Genomic DNA, 19,149 nt, shown 5'->3' with positions numbered 1-19,149 from the left:
GTCTAAAATTAGTAGGCTTTTGTTCTTCAGGTATTATTTCTAGAATCAGCAGGCTTTTGTCTTTCAGGCTTTGTGTCTAGACTCCACGGACTTCTGTCTTTCAGGGTTTGTGACTATAATCAGTAGGTTTACGTCTTTCAGGCTTTGTGTCTAGACTCCACAGGCTTCTGTGGTTCAGGCTTTGTGACTATAATCAGTAGGTTTTCGTCTTTCAGGCTTTGTGTCTAGACTCCACAGACTTCTGTCCTTCATTCAGTCTTTGTGGCTGTAAATCAGTATGCTTTCGTCTTTCAGGCCTCGTATCTGGAATCAGTGCGCTTTTTGCCATCAGGCTCTGTTGCTAGAATCAGTAGCCTTGTGTCCTTCAATCATTGTCTCCTAAATCGGTAGGCTGCAGTTATCAGGCCTGATTTCACTCGTTTTTAACACATCATATTCTGTTCGAGATTTCTGCCCTAAAACGGAAGACTACAGTATCTGCAAAAATACAAAACTGAGAAAATGGTAGATACTGCAATTTTCCCTTGCCTTACTACTGATTTTGTAAATACTGCAAATGGGACCCCGTAAATAAAGCATTGAAGAATCATTCTGAAACTGCAGTAATTTTTGTATTAGTGTTTCACGAGCCCAATAGGTGGCATATCTCAATTTCTGAAATTTTGCAGATACTGCAATTTTCCAATTTAGGGCAGAATTGTTATCCACAGAATTGAAATCAAAGTGTGTGTTTGTGTGTGTGTGTGTGTGTGCAAGAGAGAGAGAGAGAGAGAGAGAGAGAGAGAGAGAGAGAGAGAGAGAGAGAGAGAGAGAGAGAGTTGGGTTTGATCTTAAACTTGTGAGTTGCAAAGGAAGAAGAAAGCCCTTCTTTTAATGAAAGTAAAGTTGACCAATCTAAAAAAATCAGAATCAACTTATCGAAGCAAATGTACAGGTATGAAACGTGTCCCAGTGTAGTTGTTGCTAACGTAGCTGAACCATGAATTGTGAAGACTTGTTCTACAGTTAACTAATTAATCAGAAACATAATAAAAAATGCTGTTGACTGCAAGTTTAAAATGATTTGTGACAGTGGCAGTGAACTATCTTTGGTCCTTGGGCTTTCCTCTGTGTTAATTTAACATCTCAAAGTAGTTCCATCCTCTCCACTCCATTTTTAAAGGTTTTACGTAATATTCTCCTATCAAAAGAAACCCCCATAGCTCCCCTTACTCGAGAAATGAAAAAAATAATAACGTTAGGAAGTGTCTTTATAGGGACAAAATTTACAAACTAGCACCTCAAACAGTCCTGCCCTCTCCACTCCATTTTTAAAGGTTTTATGTAATATTCTCCTATTAAAAGAAATCCCATACCTCCATTTACTCTCGAAATAAAAAAAATATATATAATAATAATAACGTTAGGAAGAGCAAATAGGACGAAGTGTTCTTATAGGAAAAAAATGTACAAACTAGCACCTCAAAACAGTCCTGCCCTCTCCACCCTATTTTTGAAGTTTTTACGTAATATTCTCCGATTAAAAGAAACCCAGTATCTCAAGTCCCTCGATGAATTAAAAAATAACACCGTCAGGAAGAAGAAAAAGGACAAAATGTAATTTTAAGGACAAAATTTGCCTGAAAGGAACGGTAGATGAGAAGTGCCGTTCCATAGGTATCATTCCACCATTACTACAACTACTACTATCACCACTTCAAAGGAAGACCCTATTTTTGACAGTTGGATCTTTTCCCGTGATTCGAAAACAATAATTGACATCAAGAAACAGGAATTAAATGTGTCTTTTCAAAAAAAAGGTATTGATATGTAAATTTTTAGGCCTCAGTTTATTGATATATGCCTCTGAGACTTTTAATACAGCGTAGCTCAACTTCCCTCAGCTCAGGTTGGTTAGACTGCGTAATATTCCAACTACGTAATGTTTCGTGATATTTAAGGGTATTATAGTGTAGTTTAAGGTTATATTCATTGTTTTATCAAATAAAATGGTAGGGTTAGCTTTTAAAATTAGCTTTTAAGTCGTGCCTAGCTTATCCCAGACAAGGCTAGGCGATTTGAACACGAGTCAGAAATATAGTTTGGTGAGTTATTGCTACGATATTTGAGTCCTCGCTAAATCATTATTTAATATCAGAAATGGTCGAATGATGGTTATTTTGGCATTTGTATCCGCCATGGAAGGGTAAAACTGATGACTATAGGCTACTGCTGCGGCCTGGCTCCAGCCGGTCGCCGACTGGAATATCTGGTATTATTTCATAGGTTGCCGATACGTGGTATGGAATTGTAACCTACATTTTCGAAAAGAGCTCTTCATTCTCGTTATTTGGAACCCCATAAACGCTATTCGCAAATGATAGATGAAAAATTAATCAAATTACGACTTTTAAGATAATACAGTACCGGCTGCCCACCTCCTCCATAGCTAATACGGCAAAATTATAATGATTAAACATCCTAAAATTAGGTTAAATTGGTATTTTTAGGTTCTTTTACGGCCCTATTATTTCCTAGTCATTTTTGCATGAAAATCCCAAAGTGGTTTTTCATGCAAAAATGGCTAGCTGGAGTCTTTCGAAAAATTACTGGATTATTTGATATCAGAAATGGTCGAATGATGATTATTTTGGCATTTTTATCCCCCATGGAACGGTAAAACGGAAGACTAACCTACTAGCCTAGCCTACCGCGGCCTGGTACCCGCCAGTCGCCTACTGGAATATTTGGGTAGTTTGCAGAATGGCAGTATCAGGCTCTTCTGATGTTTAGTGTTACTGGGGTGGAAGGTCTTGGGGGGACAAAACCCCCTCGACCAGGTCGGGGCATGGCACCTTAAAGTTAGGTTAGGAAGGTAAGGTCTGGTTAGGTCAGGACGTGACATTGTAGGAAGGTTAGGTTTGTTTTTGTCCGCGGAACCTGTTCCCATTGTGTATATATATTTTATGTTTGTCTTTTGTATATGTTTATGATATTTACTGTCTTTTGTTTACAGGTTTTCGTTCATCTCCAAAGGGCTGGTATTAAACACAGCACCCATTTTGCACTTAAACGGGTAGTCGCTGAACCATAGGGGGCATGATAGTGGTCTTCAGTTTTACCCAGGGAACAATTTCAGGGGTCTTTATTTTACCAAGGCCAAGGTGCATATTTATTTTTATAGAAAACTGTGTTTTCCATCGCTAGAATGTAGCTTTTCTGTGACAGTTTTTTAAAAAAAGTTGTATCTCACAACCTCAAAGTATCCTGTAGGGGGGTAGTGCTGTCAGCGCACCTCCTGCAGAGCACTGTAGGCATTGCTTCAGAAGGTTCTTTGCAGTGTCCCTTCAGCCCCTAGCTGCAACCCTTTTCTTTCCTTTTTACTGTACCTCCATTCATATTCTCTTTTTCCATTTTACTTTCCGCTGTCTTCTAATATTGTTTTGTAGTGCAACCGCAAAGTTTTCCTCCTGTTACAACTTTAAAACCTTTCTGTTCTCAATTTCTCTTTTAGCGCTGAATAACCTCATAGTTCCCAGCGCCTGGCCTTTGACCAGAATTCCATATATCATTCTATTCTACACACTCAAAGTAAGGAATATGATGTATGCAGTTGTAACAAGTGACGGGTTGGTACCCTAGCCAGTTAGCCTAGGACCTAAAGTGCTGTGTTAGGTTGGGATGAGCTTTTGTATTTCTCTATTACGATTTTTGGCACTCTAAATTGGGTTAAGAAAGTGTCCAGGTGTGCCTCTATTTCAGGTAAGGATCCTTTGTCCTTGGATAGAAAGGTTAAGGAAGGTAGGGTGAGGATTTATTATTATTATTATTATTTTTATCATTACAGTAAACCCCCCATATTCGCGGGGGATGCGTACCACACCCCCCCATGAATAGCTAAAATCCGCGAATACTTAAAACCCCTCCAAAACCACTTAGAACTGCCTATTTTGATAGTTTAAACACAAGAAAAATCCTCTAAAAATGCTTATACCTGAGTATTTTAATAGTTTTATCACAAAAAGTGCATTTAGTCATGAAAATGATGTGAAAATACAGTAATTAGTGAATATTTCTCAGTGAAAAATACCGCGAATGGGTGAATTTTCCACGAATAATGGGTAGATACGTTCCACAGAGAAATCCGCGAATACGTGAGTCCGCGAATCGTGAGAATGCAAATACAGGGGAGTTTACTGTATTATTATTATTATTATTATTATTATTATTATTATTATTATCATTATTATTATTATTCAGAAAAATGAACCTGTATTCATAAGGAACAAGCACACGGGAGCCATTGACTTGAAATTCAAGTTCCAAAGAATATGGTGCTCGTTAAGAATTAAGAGAAGATAAATGGAAATACAGAAAGAAGAGATCTCACTTATTAATAAGAAAAAATAAATTAATAAATTAATAAGTAGATAAAAATATATTAAAATGCAAGGAGAATAGCGTTAGGGTAGTAATGCATTGCATCTTTGCTTGAACTCTTGAAATTCCAATTTCACGATCATCCTCAGGAATACTGTTCCGCACTCCAGTGGCTTAAGGAATAAAGTGCCTCCGGAACTGAGCAGTTCGACAGCGAGGCACATTTACAGGGTTGTGAATTTATTGTGAATGGCCTTTGACATCTTTGCTCTTTATTATAAATTGTAAGATAAATACTGATTATACTGTAGTCATTACCTTTATTTTTCTGATAAGTTATTTTCTGGTTTATGCGTTGTAGACCATTTCTTTTTGGTCAGCTCACTCATTTATTATGTAAGGGGCTTGGGAGGTACAAAATGAGTGGTTTGCACTAACAGTAATGATCATATATGTATGAAAAATGATAAACTGTTGGAAAAATAATTGGTTTGTGCATTTTGCAAGAAATGAAATGACAGTATTACCTGAAGTTTTTCTGATATCCTAGTTCATTTGCGTTCTGATTTGATTTAGAAGAATTTAAGGTAAATTTCTGTCAGCAATGCTGGTTAACCCATTGCATACTTTGTTTTGTCTAAAAATAATAGAGAATCACTGTAGAAAGCTGGAATTTTCTTATGGCTTAGCCTAACGCCTAGAGCGTTTATTGTATAAGTGTACAATTAAAGCACAAGAGAAGTAACTGAAAGAATATTCTTTGTATGTATTATCATAAGGAAAAAAAGATATGATTGCCACGAAGTTGAGGGCGAGAAGCCCTTTCTCATCCATGATTCTCTTCAGAGGGACGACCCATTGCTCTCCCTATCCTCTAACCTTATTGTGGATTTATAGGAACACTCACTTCGTTTTATCCTAGAGGAATGACTTCAGAATGTAACTGCTTTAATTTCTGAAATTGGTGCAACTTGCAGTGACAGGCCAAAGAAAGGCTTTTGGAGAACAAATGTTTATACTTAGGATGCAAAACACAAAAGAAATTGTTACTTTTATCGAGATTGTTGCGCAGCATTGAGAAAAACTTGAAGTTTTCTTTTAGGATTTAAACCCTTTCAGAAGTGTCCTGTAGATTAATGCAATGCTGTTTTTGCTTTCAGACAGCCAAGATTGTACAGCATAACAAGAAGATAAGAAACTGAGACACACAAATGGATCAGCATATCATGCTACCACCTGTTAGTTGGAGTTTTTATAGCAATGCAATGTCATCTGAGTCTGGAATTTCAAACCTTTGCGCTGTACACAACTGTACGAACAGCAAGCAAACAAGACCGGATCTATCATTTTTCAGATTTCCAAAAGATGAAGATAGGTATGTAATCACGCGGTCCCACACACCTGTATTTACGCCATCGTCGTCGTCATTGATATTAGAATTCTGGGTTTTCGTTGTGGTGTCAGATGCCGAATGAGTTCACTATTAATTCCTCTCCCCTTTTTATGTCATATTCCCATATCATCTCAGACGGTGAAGTCTCACTTTTGTCTTTATTTCAGTTTCATATTCGATAGTTCTGGTGTCGTTTGTTTGCATTGTTCCAGAATTTCCACCGTCCAGTGTTTTATTTGTGTGTTTGTTCATCTCGTGTTAAAATATACTTACTGTATTAAGGCAAAGTGTTGTGATGTAATTCATATTATATATGGTTGTGAGTTAACCCAAGTCATAATCAACAAAACAGTCATATTCCAAGTTTGCAGTAAATATTAGTTATTGGTAAGATAAAACTTGATGATTTTAAGTTTGCAAGTTTGAATGTTTGTTTTGCAGTGAATTTTACTGATTATGAACAAAGGAAACGAATTCATGGAACTCTTACATTGCAGATGCAGGCAGTGGATTGTGAAATGTTGCCGACCAGATTTAGAAGTGAAGAGCACAAAATATTTATACAATAACTGCCGTATATGTTCGGAACATTTTGAGGACAGTCAGTTTATGAACGCCATCTTGAAAAGTAAGTTGCTTCGGAATGCGTCACCAACCCTATTTAATGATCCAAATGGGCCTGAAGGACAAGAAGCGAAGATTTCGGACCCTTCTCCTCCTGTAACAAACATTCAACAGGACTGTGAAAGTGAGTATTGAATGCTCAATATAGTTTGATGAAATGAGAATATCAAATATCAAAGAGTAAATACTCAAGTACTAGAAATATGTTATTAGAATTTTAGCGTAATTCTCTCTAATTTCATGTATTTGCAGCCTTTATATTTATTTCTTTTTTAGATGGATTTTTTAATCAGGTAATTTCATCAGATCAGCGACATGAACCTGTAATGCAAAGTATATGTATACCATGCTTTATATCATATGCCTTTTCACTGTATCGGCTATGTAAACTTATGTTTATGATGCTCAGCACTGGGCCCAGTCAGTCCAGACCATTCACTGTCATGCTAGTCATGTTTGTGACTGATTGTTTGCTTGATGTACCAATCCTGGTTTTGCCAGATTGACTGCTAATCTGCAGTTACAGTTTGCTTGCTTGATGTAATCCTGGTTTTGCCAGATTGACTGCTGATCTGCAGTTACAGTCGGTCTCGTGTTTGCGCTTGTGGGCTAGGCTTTAGCTCAGGTGAGCTTGTATCTGCTTCATGATTAAGGCAGGAGGTCAGTGGTGTTGACAGTGCCCAGTCAGTGCAGATGTCTTCTGACCTTGGCTCATAACCCATACCCTCTGGTTTGGGCTATTTGACTCTTGGCCCTGGAGTAGTCGCACTGTTGGTCTAATGTGCCCTCATCCCCCACCCCAGTTGAGGGATCGTATTTTATTGCAGACCTTGTGGTGAGGGCACTCTCCAGAGATTATTTGTTTTACTTTCATGTGTAATGATCTTGGGATTCTTCCCGAGCTGCTCCCTTGCACTCGGTTTCATCCGTTGAGCAAACCCTTGGGTTCACTCTTGATGCATTGCCCTTGTTCCAGCTGCTTCTTGCTTGAGGAGTGTTGGGGTGCTGTAGGTGAATTCTTCGATGTGTAGATCTTGAAATTTGTGTGCCTTCAGTTGCTCCTTCAAGCTCCTCATCTGATGAATTTTTGGTTTTGTGTAGATGGGCATTGAGTACCAAATTTTTGACAAATTTAACTAAAATTTATGCTGCACACAAAGAAAAAGAGAAAACTCTGCAATATAAGCAAAATAGCTGGAAAAGTTGGTGGTATGTTGAGATTTATACAGTTATTAAAGGTTGTTTACAAATGTGCAGTATCTAAACTGTATTCTGTTAATGTTTTCATCTCTTTGTTGTTTTGTCTATACATGCTGTCGAGTAATGTAATCCCATTGCATGTCTTCCACATCTGTTACTGAATGCTTTGCATGTTTGCTTCACATAAGGTCCTGATATGAACTTTGTTTTGTCAGGTTTCATTCTTACTTATTCAAGGAGTCAAAAAGTAGCACCTTGGCTTAACAGACACTCAGGAGGTCTGGCTTTCTGATGGGTACTAAAGTCTGTAAAGTAACAAAGACTACATTATAGACTGCACGCGAATAATTTCTAGAAATCTTACAGCTCACAGCGATTTTGCAAAGTTCCTAATCTTAAATAACTTGTACTTTACACTTAACATTCATTTTAAGAGATTTAAAAATGTATCACATCTAAGATGGTGCCATATAAATACATTTGTTGGGACAAACCTGGGCCTTAACATTTGGATAAATCTTCTGGCGCCAGCTGGAAAAAGTATAGATGCCTACACCAGGACATTTCCTCTGAGGCTTATGGGACTTTTGTCTGGGTTTGGGATTGCATGATAAAAACCAAAACACACACACACTCTAAACAAACCCTGAACACAAAGAGGAAAGAGAGAAAGAAATGACCTCTCTCAATGTCGGTGAGAAGAAAACTAAGACGTCACGATGTTGAAATAAGGCTGCTGCCCGCTTCCCATCTCACCTCCATGATGGAGGCCAGGTGCCACCAGTTCCTTGCATAAACAATTCTTGTTGTCTTTTACCGATTTCCAGCTGGTGCCAGATTTATCCTATTTAAGACTGCAGGTTTGTTAGCTGTGAAAAATACAAATTAAATTTAAATTTGTCATTTTTTGTTGCTTTTAGACATGACAGAAAGAATCGGATACAAGAAGCTATGGAGGACGGTGATGGTGGATGAAGTGGATAAGAAGCTACGACATTCTCGTGAAGTTGAAACTCAAAATACAGTTCCTGGCATTTGCATAGGGATAGGGAAAGAGGACTTCAGGTACATAGTAAGAGGAGGCAGTGATAGTGTCACGGAAACAAGTGAAGATCTCAGAATTGTGATTACTGAAGAAATTGAAGACGCGGACAATTTCCCACGTGCTGCAAATAAAATGGAAAATAGTGGAGTGAGAGATAAACTCAGAACTGACAGCTCAGTTTCTGTGTGGGGTAGTGTAAGAAATGAGCCTAATTTTGTAGTTGAAACCATACATAATGGCAGGAGATCTAGAATATTCAAAACGGGTGAACTTGAGTTTGTTCTAGTTGAGGGGGATTTGACGCCCAGTGCTCTCAGGTACATCGTAAAAGAAATGCAAAGTAATTCAGTGAGGGATAGAGAAGTCATAAATATCATAACAGAGGACAGTTGCAGAGGTAGCAATAATCCTCCTTATGTTTTCAATAAAACTCAAGGCTCCGGAGTTCTAAAGAAGTTAAGGATAGAGGACACTGGTCCTGTACTTTACAGTGACCCGGGTAAACATAGTTTTATGCACGAAACTGAATGTGACAGTAAGAGATCAAGAACTTTCGAGACTGGCCTCTTTGAGTTTATTCTCGTGGATGGTGGTATGACGCCCAGTCCTCTAGAAATGAAGGCAGAAAGTTTGGAAGAGTACGCTGCCAATACCGAGGTTAGTGTTTTCTTGTTTGTATAAATTCATACTGAATATACTTTAATTTGTCTGTGTAATCATGTACAGATGCTGTCTGAGTTACTTGGGGTTAGTATCCATGAAACCCATTTCTAAGTGAGAATGTTGTAGGTTGAAATTAACCTATATGTCCACTTTTGTTTTGATAACAAACATCGTAACCTAGCCCAGCCTACTTTAAACACGCTCAGAAGACTTATATTGGTCTGCATCCAATCTGAGCTTACCTTAAACTTGTTTAGAACACTTACATTGGCCCACATCCTAACCTAGCTTACCTTAAACATGTTGAGAACACCTCATTGGCATACACCCATCTTGACATCATAGTTTGTAAAAGCCTAAGGTCCTATGTGATAGACATTAATGGCATGCTGTCTTCATGCTCGGTGATTTTCTTCATTTTCTTGAGAGATAATCATCTTCCTCTTCTCACCAGTAGCAGAAAACTCTGATAGGCATTACATAGCCAGTGATGGATGTTTTATTTTCAAAACACAAAGTAGAGTAATAAAAAAAGTGTCAACACAGAAGATTATGCCAAGTGACTGTTTGTCAGACTGAGAGAAAAGGAGTGTTGTTTTTGCCTGGATGCCCAATGTTTTCAAGAGAGTATGGCACCCAGCATAGCTTATATGGGAAAAAATCAACATTTAAAGATTCTGTATACAGATATATTCTCACTATTGCTGCTGTGAAATTAACAAAAATCACAAAACAAACTATGGTAACATGGGAGCATCTCTATTATGTATTGAATTCTTGTTAGATTTGTATATGCTATGGTTCTGGAGAAGTTTTAATAATATAGAAATGTAGTGTATGGCATTCATTGAATTTTTCATAAGTCACACATAGTGTCTTTATTGTTTTTGGAAAGTAGTTGGTCGAGAACTCCGATTCACCTTCCTATGTTCTCTTGGGCTGAAGTGAGGAATTTAAACTTTGGAGTTGTAAAACTGGAGTTAGGTGTAGTTGAAGCTCGAGTAGTTTGACAACCTGATGTTAAGGGACAAAGGGACCAGATGAGATGAAAAGTAAAAGTTGTAAAACGAGCTTTAGTCCCATGTACAGTATACCTCTTGAGGTACACTTTAGTGGTACACCCTCACACAGCTTGAGTTGGATGTGTTACGAGGGGACCCAAAAGTATTATAATTTTATTCAGTTATTGTTACATGTTTACAGTCTTATCACCTTCAAAGTATTCTCCATTTGAAGCAATGCACTTATGGTTTTTTCCACTGTTGAAAGCAATTCTGGAACTCTTGTGAAGTTATGGCTTTTTGATAAACACCTCTTCAACGTCTCAGAACGACAAAAGCAAAACGTTTTCCTTTGAAGAAAGCTTTCTTCATTCAAAGGAACAAAAAGAAGTCACAGGGGAGCAGATCGGGTGAAGAGGTGCCCATAGAAAGCAGACTTTTATGGTTTTTTGTTCCCATAAACATTTTTTAATTCAAGAGTTCCAGAATTGCTTTCAACAGTGGAAAACATGTCTGATGCATTGCTTCAAATGGAGAATACTTTGAAGGTGATAAGACTGTAAACATTTGATATTGAGCTTGAGCATTGTAATGATTGCCAGAAAATGAATGGGTAGACTTTATGGTTTTGATAATCATTACTTTCAATTAATACAGTTTTTACCCTTTTCCATTTTAGGTGGACCCTCTTGCTGTTTGATATTGAGCTGCAAAGAAGTGCATCTTTGCTGATGTCTGATACCCAGATGACTGTGAGAAATTGTTCTGTCAATGCAGGATTAGCTGGAACAGATTTTTCTTATAGTAAAAACTACTATGATAATCGCCAAATGAAGACAGGAGTTTTACAATTCAATTACCTCCTGTGATTCTGCACAGATTTATGTTAAGTATGATAGCCCAAAGGTATTTCTTTAAGAAGTTCCATTGTTTTGGTTTGTGTTGTTGATATTGTGTATTGTTTAAGGAATGTTAGACTATGCTATGACAATATTTTGTTTGTTTGTTTTCTTTTTCTGTGTGGGTACACAAATTTGGGGGTCCAGTGTCTCAGCACATCAAGCTGGTATTATTAGATCTGTCATCTAGTTCCTGTTTACAGCTCACCCAGTCCACACAGCTGTAAGTAGGTACTGTTGCATAACTGTGGGTCACAGACCACAGTACTTCACAACTCTGCATCTTAGCATGCTTGTTTCTTTACATAATGGTTCCCATCGTCTCTTGATGGTGGGAGACTGACTTTTAGATGTCAAATTAAGTGGTGGTAATTTTTTTGGATGGACTAGCACTTTTGGTTGATATTTTTTGCTCATCAGACTAAATGCACTTGCATTTCATCATAACCATTATGTACCTACATGGAGGCTTGGAATGTATTTTTCCATTCTTGCAGATTTTTTGTTCTTGCACTTCTTCAAACTTCATGCAGTAATATTTGGCCAGTTTAATGTTTTTTAATAGTTTTTTCACTCATGCTTATTTAGTGTACAGCTGAATTCATGGTTTTAATTGATATTTAGATCTTTCCTCTTCTCTTACCGTCCGCTTTGCAAATGCCTTAGATCTCTTGATGTCCTCCTGTTTTGTGTTCAAGGACTGATCCAAGTGGTGTTAGCCATTACCGTCTTTCGCCATACATCGAGAGTCACTTTTGTCTGTTGTTGCAGACTGTGAATACTGTGTTTTTGAATTGCTCCACCTACAATGCTCTTTTTTTTTTCGTAAGGGACTTATCTTATTTCCATGTGTTTTCATGTTGTTTTCGTGGGATTTTCATTTGAATCCCTCATTTTGATGTAATTCATATATAATAATTTATATTCTTAATTTCACTTGTATTCACTTCATTCCCATCTATTTATTCCCTAGAAAACAGGAGGTTTGACCATAAACAGAGCTAAAAGGTTTCACCTTACATGCTGTTGTGTGAATCTAACACACTGTCTTATCACTCACCCAATATATATAAATTAAGACTCAAGATCATTATTTTATCATTTCAGTCTGCCTCTCTGTCTAGATAAGCTCCTTTTCACCCCCACCATTATTTTATAATAATACCTTCTCAGAAGGCTGTGAGACTTGACCAATCATTTGTACAGTACAGTATGTCAGAAGGTTTGTAACTTTCACTTACGTAACCTGTATGAGATCAGTTTAAAAAATTTGTATCTGTGAAACATTTTAACAGAATTTACAGTGATTGTTTATTAAGCTTTGTGTGTAGTTTTAGAAAATTTGAGGTTTAGTAGCATCAAATGCACTGAAAGCCAGAGTCATGTGGTCAATGAAATTAACTAGATCATCGATTCATGGCTAGAACGCAGTTGGGAGATTATTGTAGAGGGGTCTAGTCTCCAGCAACTGGAAAATAGGCCAAGATCTGAAAAATTCTGATGGTCTGGACATGTAATGGAACTGAAAGTCAGAGCAGTAGAATAATGCAGATATGGAAGTAGGAAGGTGAAGGCCAATTGGATGTTCAGGAAATTGTAGATAAATGACATAGATGAAGCGGTAGATCAGATGGGAATTCCGGTGGAAAGTGCACAAGACTGAAGCGTGGAGATGTTGCACTTGTAACCTCCTAAGGGAGAACTGTAATATAAATTAGTTGAATATTATGATAACTAGACCGCTGAATCATGTGTAGTAAAACAAGGGCTATCCAAAAGATTACGTTGTCAAGTGAAGAGGGGAAAGTGTCGCCAGTCAGAGGTAAATAAGATTAATGGCAGATAGCGGGTGGACAAAGCAAATGAGTAGAATGTAAGGCAAAATACTTTCTTTACCCTTGACAGCAAGGCTTGTTTTGTAAGTGTTGCTCCCACACTGGGACCCGATTTATAGACCCAGTGAAGACTTGTTGATTCTCGTTAGTGTAACTAACATTTGAATGCTATTGTTGCAACTTGATGTGTCAGTGTACCTTCTATAAAATATAGAATTGTTACCATGTTTATATTAAACTCGGTTCCTAAGGATTTTTCCAAAGTATTTTCATACCGGTGTTAACTTTAGGATGTAAGGTATTTCTAAATTGTTTTCAGTTCACCACCATTGTTATTAAAGGTAGTTCACCTTTGTGGGTAAAATGTTGTCAGTTTTGCTGTTTATATGTTCAAGGTCGTTCAAATTTTGATCATGGTTTGGAGGTGGAGGTGGTAATCGTAACAAAGAGAGCTTTCTTTTTCTGAAGGATTATGGGAGTTTCCTTCTTATCAAGGATTATGGATGGTAGAGGTCAGAAAACCTAGAAGTTTTTTAAACTGATATTTTTGACGTAGTGAATCAGGTATATGTTATTACAAATTTTGAGAGGTAGCAGCAGTTAACAAACATTTAATTGAATTATTTAACCTACATTGAACTTTTAATTCATATGGTTGTTGCTTAAATGCAGATAGATGAAGTTCACTCTTATGAAAACCAAGAATGCATCAGAGTGGAAGGGCTCAATTTCTGGAGTGCTTGATGATTTCAATAATCTTTTGATGCAAAAAACATTAAGTATAAAACCAGCGTAACCTCATTAGATCAAACTAGGATAGTTGGTCAGTTGACATAGTGGTTTGATGTAAACACTGAACCTTTTAAAGATTACCACTTGCCCCAAATACTTGACATTCGAATTATAGAGTAAAGCTTATGAAGTATGATCTTTTTAGCATTTGAATTCTTGACTATTGATCTGTTAAAGGTTCCTAGCCCAAATGCTGGGCCATATGCTCCACATTTCCTAAATTCATTTATGCCGAGTAAACTGGTATTCCTATTGTTTAAACTTTTTCTTTTGTGCCTAAGCAGTAAGATTAATTTTCATTTAAAGTTATGTTTATTCTTCAGCGTCTGGTTAATATTACCTATCAGACATTTGAAGCTCAGATGTGGGTCAAATAGCGTCCGGGATATGTCCTTGTCAGTTTGACAACCAGTGATTTTGGTGGTAAGTGGATATTGTATATCATTGTGTACTGAACAAGTGCATTATGACTTACTGTGCCTATGCTTTTTGTATACTAAATATACTAAGATGCTGTACTATACTACTGTATACCTCATGTTATGTTACAGAATGTTCAAGTTTTTCAATACAGTACAGACATACTGTATCTAAGATTATGTGAATCATTATTGAAGCTATCATATAGACTAAGTTTGCTTTTTACCAGCATCTGGTTTGAAAATCATCGTTCTGCGATTTTTAAAGAACATAATAGGGAATATAATATCAAGACCATAATTGTAGTAAAATTACTGTACTTTGTTGCAGTACAAATATTGTAACAGAGAACAACAGTAGATTTAAATGAGTATAGTGTAGCCTACATTGATTAAAATCTTTATACATTCGTCAGCTGGTGTGAAATTCAGAAAGTCAATGTTTCATTTATTTTAACATAATGTGCATATTTTTTATACCTTATATACTTGTGTACCATGCAACTTTTAGCCTATATTCAGGGGTTACAACATATGAAATTGCAAATCGAGTGTGAGTGTTTGTGGTCTGCCTAAACTTCAGTGCAAAAGTTTGGGTGTGTTATGCAACAAGATATCAGGATGTAGTTTGCATCAAAGTAAATATAGACATAAGCTGCTAACATGTACAGCACTGATAGGCTCTAACATAAAATATACTCTACTGTATTTGCTCTCGGAAATCGTTAATGGAAAGAAGTATGATCAAAATCATGATAAAATGGAAACACTGGGTAAATAAATACTTATTTTATCACTGATAGGTGAATAGGTTGCATTTAAGGTAAGCTACCAGCCAAAAAGAAGAATGGCAAATCAGCAAACATTTTGTTATTAGATGTTTTGAATAAGTAATATGATATTTGCCATACCCTGTCTTTAAAGCTTTGTGTTTTACGAATAGCTGTGCATATCATTGATAGGCTTAGGCAGGGAGAGATGAAATCATCTGATGAAAGATAAATAGATCAATACGAAAGGAAAAAACCTCCCATTCTGTAGTTATTAAAAGCCATGTAAAAACCAGCAAAAAAACAAATAAAAAATAATAATGAAGAAGAAATAATGGAAAAATGCACATTATGTTAACCAACATTCGAACTGCTTGTTTTAATGGAATGTAGCCTGCTAAAACTGGTGACTGTTTTGAATGAATTATGGTATATTGTATTATGTTTTTTCTAATACTATTTTTACAATGTGCTGTTTGGTAGACAGTACAGTAGATGTCTGAAAACAATAGAATCTTCCCTAGCTGGTAGTTACTAATTTTTTTTATAAGTAGTACATTGACTTTGAATATTTTCAAATAGGTTTTAGTGTGGTACTTTGGTAATCCTAGTCAAGTTGTATCTACCTAAAATTAAACTTGCTTTGTACGCACAGGATACGCAATGAAGCATCTGTTGGAAGCAGTTTAAAATCTCATGTACTGGTGTATACGGAGTGTGAAATATATGCCGTCATGTAATGTGCGGCCTACGTATCGCTGTCACTTTTGTTAATGTTGAAAGTATTTGTTCTGGGTTTTTAAAAGGAAATACTTTAGAAAATATGAAAATAGACAAAATTACTGTACTGTATGAACAGAGTAATAATAGACATGCTTTGTGTAGCTTATATAGACAAACGTCATCTTGTTTACATGGAACCAGGAATGGAGATGCTATTCTCTCTTGCAATTTCAATCAATGAAGAAATTGCTATAGTGTTGAAAATTGATTTTGAATTAAAAAATTGTACACACATCATATTTTTATTTTCTGCAGTGGTAATAAAGAAAAAATGTCCAATATTTTTGATAATTGGTACGTGATGCTGCTACGTACGAGATGAACTTATGTGAAACTTTTAATTTGGAAATAAGAAGAGTTCAATTTGAATTGATGATTAAAACTGCAGAATATACATGAACTTGTATCATACAAGATTAAGAATTGATATGACCTTTATAATAAGTTGCATTTGATATGTTTTGGGTTTTTTCCATCAGGCATTTAATTTTAAACAAGGTTGAAAAAAAGTGAAAAGAATGCCTGGTCAGGTTTCCCACAGAGATAGTCAATATAAATATTTCAGCAATTTCTATGAATGCATTAACAGACCAGTGGATTGAGAATAACCATTTTCCAAGTAATATTTTGTTTGCAGCAATCTGTAACAGTCCTCCCGCACTGTAGAGATGATTCCATATTTACTTCTGTTAGTGTTGGACCTAAAATTAAAAGTTGATTATTGTCATCTCCACAGAACTCTTTTCCTGAGCATAATGTCCGGCCTAGATATAAAATGTACATATATTATACAGTGGTTCCTTTGTTGGGAACAATAGCACAGTGGTTATATAATAAAGGTATAAGCATTTCTGAATCAGGGAAGGTTACATATGTTTGAGAAAATTTACAATTTGGTTTTTCAAAAACAAATGTATGTGATACATAACCCTTTAGAAGTTTCGCCCAGGAAGTTATTCTTCTCAAAGCCTTGCATTAAGTCAGCAGTTTGTTTGAGCAATATTTTCATGAAGAAAAATTTTGATAAATAGAAGGTTAAGTGCGTGTTTGTAGGTCCTGTTGTAAAATACATCAGTACTCTATATAAGTGTGTTTTTCACTTTACATACAGTGTTATAAATATATAGTTTTGATATTTTCCATGCATTTCACTTTTCCTATTGTACATGCAAGAAAATTGTCATGAGGAAAACAGTTTGTTGATTTCTGAGCCTCTGAATAGGCAGCCTCATCCAGCTGTGAAGTGAATTTCGTGACTGGAGCAAAGAACATAACTGATTACTTTGGGCAGTTTTCTTGAAGGAATCTGTCTTCAGTCAGGTCTGTCTTATTCATGGCTACCTGTCCTTTTATTTCATGTCACCTCTTCATTTCTGGCCTTCTGTTCAATCATTCTTTCATTGTTCACTTTTTCATCAGCATTCCTCTTTCCAGTATTTTGACAGAACAACTTTTCGTTTTTGTTGTACAGTAGCACCTCAGTTTAACAGATACTTTGCAGGTCTGATCATTCTGAACAAAGACCCTACGTTATAGACTGCGCTCGAATATGTCTGCCAACCTGTACTTTAGATTCAACGTTCAGTTTAAGAGAGATATCTACAGTAAATATGTATCACAGCATAGGAAAAAACAATCATAATATGGTAGCTGACAAGTAAATAAGCCCACTCAGTTGAGGTGTTGCTCTATATTTGTCTATAGAACTTCCTTCCTACCTTGTTGAATGGCCTTACCCCCACTGCATTTGTTAAGGCCCTAGATAACATATTCCTATAAGGTACAGATTCCTTTGTAATCCAATTTGACTGCGCCTTAGAGTTCTCTTGTAAAATATGTTTACATTACAGTGGTTCTTATTTTTAGTGTTTTTGTCTTCAGTTTGCTGCTTACTAAACTGTACCTTTCATTTCATTCATAAAACATTCAAATACAGGACCTGTAATGCCTCAATGTCTCTCAGTGTTCCTTGTGCCGCCTGACGTATATGTAAGTCATACTCTTCTCTACAGTTCTGCTGCAAAATGCTTTGTAGTTGACAGTTCGTTTACTGTTTTGTTTTTGTGTCTTGCATCTTTTTATTTTGTGGATATCCTCTTCACTGTTTCAGACTCCCCTGTAGGGAGGTGGTGCTGTCAGTGCACCTCACGTGGTGGATTGTAGGCATTGCTAAAGGGTGTTTGCAGTGTCGCTTCAGTCCCTAGCTGCACAGACTTTATAGTCTTTACTTGCCTCCACTCCCAATTTTTTCCCCCTCAATCTTTCTGTCCAACACCCCTAACTATTATTAGTTTTTAGAGCAACTGTGAGATTGTTCTTCATCTTTATTTTCTGGATCACTTCAACTGTCTAAGTGCTGAAAGTGCCCAGTGCTTGGCATGACATCCTATATTTCCTGAATCAAATCACTGTTTCAGGCTCTCTTGTTATGTTATCACAAATAAGTATATTTAGTTATATATACAAGCGTTGTCGTACCTATTGTACTGAATACATCATCAGTGATGTTGGTTTTTATTCTTCCCTTAGTTTCTTCACAAACTTACCTTTGCCATTGAAATAATAGCACCTGTATTTAGGTTTTTCTTTCTGTTCATCTTTTCTTTGCAACTTTGTCCTGTATTTTGCAGTACATGAGTTGGCAGCATTGTAAACCTTGCGCAACAGTGCTGAATTAATGCCACATTCTTAACTCTTGTAGTCAAACAGTAATTTTATTGTGCATAATGCACTTTATAAGTCAGTGATACAATGTATGAACTGTACCATGAAAAAATGCAGTTTTAAGTTATTAGCTGTTAATAGATAAAGGTTTATAGGAGTGCATAAGCAATTAGGATGCCTGTGGAATGATGTTTTCATTTTTCTAAGGAACATAATTGAAATTGAATGTGTGTCATGTAAATGTCTCCTCTTCAAACAATCTATATATAAGTTTTTTATATCTGTTTTCAAAGTTGGCGTGGAGTGCTGTGGTTGAGCAATGCACATGCCAAGCTTTGTATTTGTGCATGATGCTGTTGACCCTTGTGATAGTATATTTGTTAGCGTCTCTCTTCAAATTAGCCTTTGCTCTAGCTAAGTAGATTTTGTGCAACATAATTCCTAAGATGGCTTATGAGAGTTTTCGTAAGTGGTATTTGCTCATCACCCAACACTGTAACTTGAGAATATGAACGCTGTTCATATTCTCTTTCTTCCGTCTTACTTTCCATCCTATCCTAACAATCGTTTCATAGTGCAACCTTAAGGTTTTCATCCTGTTACACCTCTAAAACCTTTCAACTCTCAAGTTTCCCCCTCAGCGCTGACTGACTTTGTAGGTCCCAGCACATGGCCCTTAGCCTAACTTTTATATTCCATTCC

General features: G+C 36.5%; 1 protein-coding gene across 1 annotated transcript; it reads left to right on the top strand.

Moving 5' to 3' along the window:
* Positions 1-1,669: 1,669 nt before the first annotated feature.
* Positions 1,670-16,921, top strand: LOC136835662 (uncharacterized). The gene is made up of 5 exons (XM_067099478.1): positions 1,670-1,799; positions 5,520-5,734; positions 6,250-6,500; positions 8,497-9,278; positions 10,965-16,921. The coding sequence occupies exons 2-5, from the start codon at positions 5,571-5,573 to the stop codon at positions 10,983-10,985; spliced, it is 1,218 nt and encodes a 405-aa protein (XP_066955579.1). The 5' UTR covers positions 1,670-1,799; positions 5,520-5,570; the 3' UTR covers positions 10,986-16,921.
* The last annotated feature ends 2,228 nt before the right edge of the window (positions 16,922-19,149 follow it).

Source organism: Macrobrachium rosenbergii, chromosome 55, assembly GCF_040412425.1.
Source record: "Macrobrachium rosenbergii isolate ZJJX-2024 chromosome 55, ASM4041242v1, whole genome shotgun sequence".
In the NCBI taxonomy this organism is placed as follows: Eukaryota; Metazoa; Arthropoda; class Malacostraca; order Decapoda; family Palaemonidae; genus Macrobrachium; species Macrobrachium rosenbergii.
Note: the sequence above shows the minus strand (reverse complement) of the source record. Positions and strands in the feature narration are given on the sequence as shown.

Bases quoted from the DNA above. Each gene is read 5' to 3' on its own strand.
- LOC136835662 (XM_067099478.1), top strand. From the start codon at position 5,571: ATGGATCAGCATATCATGCTACCACCTGTTAGTTGGAGTTTTTATAGC. The intron at 6,501-8,496 runs GTGAGTATTGAA...TGTTGCTTTTAG, and splicing joins CATTCAACAGGACTGTGAAA to ACATGACAGAAAGAATCGGA. The intron at 9,279-10,964 runs GTTAGTGTTTTC...TTTCCATTTTAG, and splicing joins AGTACGCTGCCAATACCGAG to GTGGACCCTCTTGCTGTTTG.